Raw genomic sequence first — 10,936 nt, forward strand, 5'->3', positions numbered from 1 at the left:
TCCCTCTTCTTTTCAAGCCGAAGGCAACCCTAAGGCTTCGCACAGTTTAACCAGTCTTGGTTTGTAAAGAGGTTTCGTAAACATATCGGCAAGTTGATCTGCTGTCGGTACTTGCTCAATTGTTATATCTTTTTCAGATACACACTGTCTCACATAGAAATGTTTCAGTTTTATGTGTTTCGTCTTTCGGTGTTGCTCATATGGAGGATTGTAAGCAAGCTTGATTGCAGACTCATTGTCAATGCGCAAAATTGGCGTATCAAGTTTTATTTTCAGGTCTTGGAACAATCTCCTTAGCCAAACAATCTCACGGCTGGCTTCACTGGCCGCTACTATCTCCGCCTCTGTAGATGATAGTGCAACGACAGTTTGCTTCGAACTGCGCCATGATATTGCTGAACCAGCATATAGGCATACTATTCCACTAGTGGAGCATCCCGTCGCCTCGTCTCCACCGTGATCGGCATCGCTGTAGCACACCAGACGCTTTTCACCTTTCTTATACTCAAGCCCTGTATCAACAGTTCCCTTCAAATATCTAAGTATTCTTTTTACTTGTTGTACATTACTTGAGGTAGGTTTATCTAGGTTCCGTGATACAACTCCAACTGCATATGCAATATCCGGTCTCGTCCCAACCATTAAGTACGATAATGACCCAACGGCTTGCCGGTAAGGGAAGTCTAACTGGTCAGGACTTTTACGATCGTCCATTTCTCTTTCAGGCTTTAGAATGGGTGTTCCAACCTCCTTACAGTTATTCATCCCATACTTTTCAAGCAATTTTCTTGTGTAAGCCGTTTGGTGGACTTTTATAGTACCATCTTTGTGTTGATCTATTTCAAGCCCCAGAAAATAGGACGGTACCTTCGTGGTGATTTTAAAACGTCCTTTCAATTCAATGTTAATGAAGTCATCAGCCTCTTTTGCGTCTGACGCGGCCAATAATCCATCATCTACATATAATGCGAGCAGTATTTTCTTCTGTCCTCGTTCTCTGACATAGACACAAGGGTCTGCTTCGCTCTGAATGAAACCTGACCCTATAAGAAAGTCATGGATGCACTCGTTCCAACACTTAGGCGCCTGTTTCAACCCGTATAGGCTTCTTTTCAGTTTGCATACTCGATTCGTTCCATCGTCGTATCCCTCTGGCTGTCGCATAAAGATTTCTTCCTTGACAGTTCCGTAAAGGAAAGCAGTAGCGACGTCAAACTGTCTGAGTATTAAACCCTCATTAGCAGCAATACTAAGTAACATCCGGATTGTGCTCATTTTCGCTACAGGGCTAAACGTTTGGTCATAATCGATACCCTTCTTTTGTGTATATCCAACCGCGACTAATCGTGCTTTATACTTGTCGACTGTACCGTCAGGGTGTCTTTTGATTTTAAAGACCCATTTGCATCTTAATGCTTTTCTATTTTTAGGTAGAGTCGTCAATTCCCAGGTTTGGTTTCCTTGTAGGGATTGAACTTCATTGTTCATAGCTTCTATCCACTTATCTTTTTCAGGGCTTCTTAGGACGTCTTGGTACGAGGTGGGTTCAGAGATAGATATAGCCTCATTGAGAAATTGATAAAAACTAAACCACTTCGGAGGTTTTATCTGGTTCCGATCGCGAAGCTGTCGTGTCGGAGGTTCAATATCTGTTGTCTCTTCATCTTCCATTGACTCGTAATCCTCTATGACGCTTGCCTCTAAAGGTGGATGAGTATGGCATTGTTCGCTGTAGTCATCTTCGACGCTTGCTTCTAAAGGTGCACCAGTGTGACTCACCTCGCGGAAGTCATCTCCTACGCTTGCCTCTATAGGTGTAGTAGTGTCACAACTCACCTCACGGCAACCCTCTTCGATGGGACTCTCTCCAAGTCGACGAGAGTGACTGTTCTTGCTAGCAGTTTCAGCATCTGTAAGAGACAAAGGAAAGTCATAGGTGTTTGTTTCAGGCTGAGGTGTTATCAAGTTTCTACCAATCTTGGTTTTCTCAGGTAGAGGTGCTTCGTCGAAGACAACATCTCGGGATCTGATAAGCTTTAGCTCCTCTATATTAAAAACTCTATAACCTTCATCGCCGTCATACCCAATGAGTATTCCTGCTTGTGCTTTTTTGTCCAACTTACTAGTCCTTTTCTGCTTTGGGATATGGACGTAGCAGTCGCATCCTATTACCTTTAGGTGATCAATTCTTGGCTTCTTGCCATACCAAAGCTCGTGCGGAGACTTTCCTTCTACAGGAGTAGGCCCTGTCCTGTTTAGGATGTACACCGATGCGTTTGTTACTTCAGCCCATAGACCTTCTGGGATCTTATTGCGGGCGTGCATCAGAGTCCTTGTCATCTCTACGACCGTGCGATTTTCTCTTTCTGTAGACATATTCTGCTCAGGAGTGTATGGCATGGTGAATCTTTGTTTGATTCCGTATTTTCTCAAAGTATTCCGTACTTGTTCGTTGTCAAATTCTCCTCCATTATCGCTTAACAATTCTTGGATTACGTGTCCGGAAGTTTTCGCTTCAGCAAGAAAATCCTTCATCCGAGCGTGCACTTCAGACTTCTGTTTTAGAAAGTAGATCCAACGATATTTGGAGTAAGCGTCTTTGAACAGGACATAGTATCTGCACTTCGAGATCGAGAAAGGGAAAGGACCGCATACGTCTGTGCTGATAATTTCTCCAGCTTTTGTAGCTTTAGGTCTCATGCCAAATTTTTGCCTATGGCTCTTTCCAAGAACACAGCCTTCACACATATCTGATGAACTTGAGCTTAACTTTACTCCAAGCTCTTGGTGTATCAGTTTTGCCACATGTCTCTTGTTTTGATGTCCCAGGCGTTCATGGTAGAGTTGAAGATTCTGAGGTGTCGATAATTGGTTCACTTCGAGCTTCGGCATCAATACTTTGACGTTGAGTTTGTATAAATCGCCATATTTAGCTCGGTTTCCAAGTAATAGCACTCTTTCATCATTCTTCAAAATACAAGACAGGCCATTTGACTTAAAACAGCTATTTTTCAGCGTATCTTGCGCGTACAGCACGGAAAATAAGTTTCGTTTTATGCTTGGTATGTACCATACGTTTGAAAGGATTACTAACTCTTTGTGGCCGTTAATGTCAGCTTCGAGATGGATTGAGCCTTTTCCTATGGCTTGTATCTCCTGTCCGCTGGCTGTCGATACTCTAGTAGAAGACTCGGCAAACTTTTCGAAATTTTGAAATATATCTCTTCTGTTAGAAACGTGGCTTGTCGAGCCATTATCTACATACCACGAGTATGGATCCATATTCTTCATTTCGCAGGTAAGAGCAAGGTCAGTCAGTGTCAATGTCGCAATATTAGAGGTTTGCTTCGGAGGTTTAGGAGGTCTACCATCCGCAATCCACTTCTTGCAGGCTGTGACTTTGTGAAAGCCTTCTCCACAGTAATTGCATTTCTTGAACTTCTTATTTCTTTTCTTTTCGTACTGTTTATTCCCTCGTAACATAAGTAGTTCGTTGCTTCCTCCGGCTTCTTCACTGCTTTTCTGATTTAGAGACCTTTCGTGTGCGCATACTTGTGTAGTCAAGTTCTCTATGTTCCTGTCACTTTTATTCATTAAAAGCCAACTTGATTTGAAGCTAAAGTATTGTTCTGGAAGTGTGTCCAAAATTTTGCATATTAATAGCATTTCTGGCAGGTTATCTCCCTCAATTTCTTTGTTCAGATCATACCATAGAGTTTTAAGACTTGAAATATGCGTAGCCATGTCGTGCTCTTCACTCTTCTGGTAGCGGAAGAACCGCATGCACAGGTCGTAGCTTCGGTCTTCTTTTGCCCCGTCAAAGAGTCTATGGAGCTCTTTCCACATCTCGCTAGCTGTTTCACAACGCATCACCTTTTGTAGTGTCTCCTCTGTCATGTTAGTCGTGAGGATTAGCAGCGCCTGACTATCAGATTTTTGAAACGCTTCCATTTCCGTTTTATACTTTGTTTTCTCCTCAGATGTTGCTTTTTCATCTGGGGTTTTAGGTTTCATTAACGTACCTTGTATTGCTTCCAACGTACCTGGGGTACTTTTTAGCAGCAGTTGTATCTTATACCGCCAGGTTTGCCAGTTTGTGGCTCCGTCAAGACGACCAATCTCAATTTTTATACCCGACGAAATAGTCGAATGCATTTTTGGGAATTTCGCTTTCTTCACCACAATTGCAAATAACGTAACATTAATTCGAACCACGATCCGCTACCATATTAAAGTATAACAATAAATGGAATTTGCGTGTATAGTTTATTTAGATAAGTCAAAAGGAATAGTCTATCAACAACGTTTCATAGCAACATAGAATATATTAAAGACATAACACTAGTGTAAAGAGGATGTGCATCCTTAATACTATTTATGCAATCAAAATGGCTCCTTCGACAAATATTTGTGCTGTTTCACGCTTTTATGCCTCATAATATCATATTGTTCTCGTGATCTAGGTGCAAATACAATCAATTTTGCACCTTGCTGTATAATGAATAAGGTATAGAATTGAATGAGTTTATTTGTGTATTTTCTGCATGCTTATGGTTGTTTGTATGGTACAGGTTTGTTTGTGTTAATGTTTTGGTTATAAAGAGCCATTTAATATTGTAGGATAATTTAGTTGGTGCTTGGCTTACGTATACTTACACCGTGTTTTTTTTAAGCCCCGTTTAATTTTAAGGGTGCATTTCTGAGCTTAAATTAAGTTACTTTCTCGAAGACACCGGTATTCTAATTCACTCCAATTCGAAGATAATCAATAATTTATTTTTATAAAAAAAGTACTGAGGTTGACTGAAGTAGCATGACAAATACGAACGTTTCCGAGAAAAAACGATGGAAAATAAGTATCCACTACATTTGTAACATCCTTAGACAAATATCGGAGCCATACTGCTACATTCGAACTTTAAGATATGTCAATTAATAGATCTAGAAACGATATGGATTAGATTGTGTCAGTGTTAACAGTGACGTTTTTGTTTGAAGAAACGTCACATTTGACACTGACATAATTATTCCATATCGTTTCTAGATCTATTAACTGTCGTATCTTAAACTTCGAATCGGGCCGAAAGTTATGTAACTTACGTATTACGATTTCGTTTTCTTCCATGTTATTTTAGTTACGCACCCCGCAGCGATCGTAAACCTTGATGTGTCGTAACACACAGTTTGGGAGGTCTCTTGTTTGTCGTCAGGGATCGTCAACCTATTTTCGCGATGTGCCGATAGTGTCAAGTTTTTGGGATATCGTAAATATTGGTTGGGATGCTCGTAAAGTGCGGGTTTACTTTGATTTATCGTTAAGAGCGGTTTTGTTTTTGCTGAGCTGGTGTAGGCGCTATTTATTGTCTTAGCGTCAATTGCACCATCCCGCTAACCCGGGGTTAAGCGGTTAAAAGGTTAACCCAGTGTCAATTCTGCCCTGATAATCCGAGTGGCGCTATCTCAAAAGAAAATCCATTGCTAATTTATACTTTAGTTTCTATAACTGAGAATTCCATTTTTAAAATCATTTGTTTTTGAGATAGCGCTTTTCGGCTTAGCAGGGCAGAATTGTACTGGTAACCGTGGTAACTCCAGGTTTAACCGGTTAATCCAGGATGAGTGAAATGGTGCAGATGGCCCTTATGGATCAGTGCCTACACAATACATACATGTATTTGCAAATCGGTGTAAGGCAACGGCTCAAATAAGTAGAACAAATAAGTTTTTGGCAAAAATTACATTTTTGGTACAAGCTTTTATCGCCGACTGTACTTTTCTTACGACAGACAACTCATCGAGACTATTCTAAAAACCCCTAACACAATTAGGTTGCGTTGGTTCATCACAGAGTTCCTATGGCCGCCCCCTGTCTCCATCATTAGATAAGTTCGACAGTACCATATTATTGTATTGTCATCAGAACTACATACAGCTGCCAATCTTCATGACGCTACGATCCTTGGAAGATGGTTAAATTAGTCGTCTTAGATTCCATTACATAGTTAGTTACATACAGGTCGACCTAATAAAAGCTTGTTAAAAAAAGCTCACTTAAATTTCGTCAATTTTACTCGTATTAAGTGCACAAAGAACACAAACGTACGTTGGAAAAACGTATCTTTATGTCATTCCCATGTTCCCATGTTGACAGCCGGAATTGTTTATATTGTCCTCAATAAGCCGTATCGATGTAGGTATTGTAGGTTCGAGTCCGGGGGGGGGGGGGATTCAGATTACAAGTATTACGACCATACAGATCGATCACGCTGATGGGTGCATGCGAAATGAAAGACGCCAGAGATGCCAATCACCAAAATATTGTCAAAGTCATATCAAAACCAGTTCAAAACCGTAACGAGTTAGTAAATTTATTAATTAAATGAAATAAAATAAATAAAAAACACACAATGAAACACTTGCAATAAATACTACCATAATTCCTATAAAATATGATCTGTATAGTGGTACTAGACTTACACCAAGAAAAGTCTGCAGAGATTTTGATAGCCCACGCAGTGCAAGTGTTATTTATACGTCATAATTTCATAGAAGTTTGACGTTTAAAATAACACTTGCACTGCGTGGGCTATCAAAATCTCTGCAGACTTTATTTGGTCTAACTCTAACGTCTCTAACACACTTTGTTAAATACTGCAAAGTCTTTACAGTTACATAGGTACCTAGTTGGAATATGTTGAGTCCATCTAAACTCAAAAATTGTCACGTCTCTGGTGTATGTTTCTTTTGTAGATAAAAAATATGCTTCTATGAAGTATTTGAACGAATTAAATTATTTTCAGAAAATATTTTAATTTGTTTTTTATCAAGTAGAAACACTACTATATAAATTATAAACTGAAATAAATGTCATATACTAAGAAAAAGTGACCAAGGCCTCCAGTGCCCCAGGCTGGAAACGAACCAGCGTCCTCTGCTATCGCGGCAGGTGCCTGAACCACTCGGCCACTGGGCCACAGCGGCATTAGTCAAATTTTTCCAAGTATATGCACTTCTTACTGTAGGCTTGTGGCGCCCCCTGGCCACTGGACACTGGCCACTGGAGGCCTTGGTCACTTTTTCTTAGTATATGACATTTATTTCAGTTTAAAAATATGGTTGTCTGTAAAGAAGGTTTACGAACGATAATTTTGCGTGATAACGTCACAAGAAAACATTAACATTACATTACGTAACGTTGCCACGAAGATCCGTCCACAACGTTACCATGGAGATTTGTCCACAACGTGACACTTTCGTGCATGCTACCGGTGTTCATCGATTTATAAGACGTTATCTCGTCAATGCCATTTCTATTTTGACAGTCGGATATTGTTACAGGTACTGCGTCGAGTTTCAAGTGACCAAGGTGTCGAAAGCCTGCCACCTGGACTCTGACTACAAGGCCCTGAGAGAAGGTATAGTTTTTTGAGATGGAGAAATTCATAAACAGCTTGACAAGTTGATTACTTTAAAAACACACAAGTACGTCATCGCCATACATCGGGGTCGCTAACAACAAACAAGGAAACTGACGAATTTGGTCAAAAAATAACTCCTCTCTAATACGTTTTTCTAATAATTGGCTACATTCCTACTAGTCTAATCAGCTTCTTTTTTAGAACTGTCAAAACGATTTGCTAATATGGAATTTATATGAAAACGTGTGTAGTGACGTCACAGTCAACTCACCTACTTTTTATACTTCCGTCCGATATATTAAATAGAAATTGTGTTTAAAAATAACTGCTATCTATGTTTTTCTAATAATGATCTGGTGCTTTATTTCGTGCACTGTGTGAAATAATTTATTTTAAGTAGAGGAAAGTACCCAATTATCTGGTGCTTTATATCGTCCATTGGTGAGATTTTTTTAAATTAGAATCTTCCATATTGTTTTAGAGGATATAACGAAACGGAGTAGCCATTAACAGGCATTCCCCTCTGTCGAAAATAGGCGGCCAATGGTCATACACGTTGTGCGGACTGACGTTTATCTGACATGGCTATTTTTACGTTACGTATACATTTGACATGCCCCTTCCCCGTAAAAATCGGCAGGCTATTTTGTACCGAAAATTACATACATGGCGTCTCCGTTTGGTTATATCCTCTATGCTATCGCCATACACTTGTGACAGTGACATTCTAAATGCCTCGTTGATCGGATTATTCTATGCTAACGTCCACTTTGACCGGAAATTTGAACGGCACCGGATATTGATTCGATTTCAACACAGTGTTGTTATATTTTAGCTGGACAAAAAACCGCAACTCGAAATATATATCGCGGATTTCATACAAATAACATAAATCAACATGTTCGTAAAAATATATTTATTAACAAAAATAAAATAAACTTTATAAAATATTTTCATCATTCAATAAAGTTTTCAGAATTCATTAAGCGTAAACTATTGAATTAATTCTTTGCGAAACTGGGCCCGAATTTTCATTTTAAATTGCAAATTGTTTGCGCTATTTTATTTTCCTGTTTGAAATTACTCTCGGCTCTCAGTTAATGCTGCTGACCACAATTTGGCTGCTTTTATTTATGAATACACCAATTTTCAATAAACTGGCTACTGCTTGTTACTTCGATTGTGTAGATTATGAAGATGATTGTTAAAAACCGGGCAAGTGCAAGTCGGACTCGCGCACGAAGGGTTCCGTACCATAATGAAAAAAAAACCGGGCAAGTGCGAGTCGGACTCGCGCACGAAGGGTTCCGTACCATAAAGCAAAAAAAAACGGAAAAAATGCAAAAAGAAAACGGTCACCCATCCAAGTACTGACCACGCCCGACGTTGCTTAACTTTGGTCAAAAATCACGTTTGCTGCATGGGAGTCCCACTTAAATTTTTATTTTATTCTGTTTTTCGTATTTGTTGTTATAGCGGCAACAGAAATACATCATCTGTGAAAACTTCAACTGTCTAGCTATCACGGTTCGTGAGATACAGCCTGGTGACAGACAGACGGACGGACGGACGGACAGCGAAGTCTTAGTAATAGGGTCCCGTTTTACCCTTTGGGTACATAGCCCTAAAAACGGAAAAAAAATACAAAAAAAAAACGGTCACCCATCCAAGTACTGACCACGTCCGACGTTGCTTAACTTTGGTCAAAAATCACGTTTGTTGTATGGGAGCCCCATTTAAATCTTTATTTTATTCTGTTTTTAGTATTTGTTGTTATAGCGGCAACAGAAATACATCATCTGTGAAAATTTAAATGTTTAGCTATCACGGTTCGTGAGATACAGCCTGGTGACAGACAGACGGACGGACGGACGGACGGACGGACGGACGGACGGACGGACAGCGAAGTCTTAGTAATAGGGTCCCGTTTTACCTTTTGGGTACGGAACCCTAAAAATCAACCCTTTACAGGGTGGCCAAAAAATAAGCGCATTCGCGTTGCCAGGGAGGTTGGGATTATACTGAGCAACTTTTACTATGGGAGTCCCATAATGGGACCAACCCCGATATCGCGAGAAAAAAATTTGGCTGTTTCATAAATTTTGGCTGGTCCATTTTCTATGGGAGGGTAAATTTTTTTTCGCTTATTCGGGGTTGGTCCCATATTAAAAGTTGCTCAGTATAATCCCAAAACCTCTCTGGCAACGGCAAAACACTTATTTTTTGGCCATCCTGTGTTGGATCTTTCCCTGGGTTCAATACCAAATCTTATTTAATTCAATTCAGAAGTTTAAGCGTGAAGAGTGTGAAGAGTAACAGAAGAATGAAGATATGAAGTGTTTTCGCCAAATCAATCTCTTTCTCTCTATCACTCTTCCGTAAGAGATAAATTAGAGATTATTTATGGAAGAGTGAGTGCGAAAGTGTTATCAGAGTTTCGTTGGCTACGGGGCATTAACGATTTTATTTTGGCTAGGCACCCTGCCAGCCTAGCCAAGATGACAATCGCTATTGCTACGACGATGAAACGCTTTGTGTCTTTCTATCACTCTTCCATATTAGTGCGACAGTGACAGTTAGCATGTTGAATACGCGGCCTGATTACAGATTACCAAAACAAGTCTAAGTTAACCCATTTGTTCCAGGCGAGAAAGTGTGCGTACTCTGCGAGGCCGCAGCCCTGCGTCGCGACCTAAAGTGGCGGTGCGGCGGTCACGGCGTCACCGGCCACTCCACCCGTTTCTACGCGCTGGTGGCGCCGCACTGCCGAGGCAAGTGGCAGCGCGCCGGCAGCCCGGACAAGCGCGACCACTGCTGCGCCAACCCTAACTTCATATTTGTGTAATGCTTAGCTAGATTAACTTGTAATGAGTTATTTGACATTCAATGAAATCAGGTTCTTAGATTGGCTTGTGTTAGTTGACTATGGTAATCTCATTTTTGTAAAAAAAACATTTAAATATGACCCATTACTGCTTTTTTAGAGTTACTTTTTTTGTAAAATCCACAGCAATGTAAAAAACTCGTCGGTGTAAGTCACAGAGTCATCACTACTGTTTCACGCTCTAATGTGTCTGTTAAAATATTGGTTATACTTTTCTGGTAAGTATATAAACCAAAAAAAGCTAAAATGGCGGTGCGACGGGCACGGCGTCACCAGTCACTCCACCCGTTTCTACGCGCTGGTGGCGCCGCACTGCCGAGGCAAGTGGCAGCGCGCCGGCAGCCCGGACAAGCGCGACCACTGCTGCGCCAACCCTAACTTCATATTTGTGTAATGCTTAGCTAGATTAACTTGTAATGAGTTATTTGACATTCAATGAAATCAGGTTCTTAGATTGGCTTGTGTTAGTTGACTTTATGGTAATCACATTTTTGTAAAAAAACATTTAAATATGACCCATTACTGCTTTTTTAGAGTTACTTTTTTGTAAAATACACAGCAATGTAAAAAAAAATTGTGGGTATAAGTAACAGAGTTCTATTAAAATTTCGGTTACACATTTCTAACTGTAACT

General features: G+C 40.2%; 1 protein-coding gene across 2 annotated transcripts in view; it reads left to right on the forward strand.

The window, feature by feature from the left end:
- LOC134674498 (somatomedin-B and thrombospondin type-1 domain-containing protein) overlaps positions 1–10,263 on the forward strand; it is a 57,394-nt gene extending 47,131 nt beyond the window's left edge. The window contains exons 4-5 of one of the 2 annotated variants that reach the window (XM_063532597.1): positions 7,339–7,415; positions 10,064–10,263. In XM_063532597.1, coding sequence (XP_063388667.1) covers positions 7,339–7,415; positions 10,064–10,263 — 277 coding nt within the window. Of the gene's footprint in view, positions 1–7,338; positions 7,417–10,063 lie in introns of those variants that run through there. The other variant, XR_010099615.1, reaches the window with a different exon arrangement.
- The last annotated feature ends 673 nt before the right edge of the window (positions 10,264–10,936 follow it).

The sequence above is a fragment of the Cydia fagiglandana genome, chromosome 20, assembly GCF_963556715.1.
Source record: "Cydia fagiglandana chromosome 20, ilCydFagi1.1, whole genome shotgun sequence".
NCBI classification, from domain to species: domain Eukaryota; kingdom Metazoa; phylum Arthropoda; class Insecta; order Lepidoptera; family Tortricidae; genus Cydia; species Cydia fagiglandana.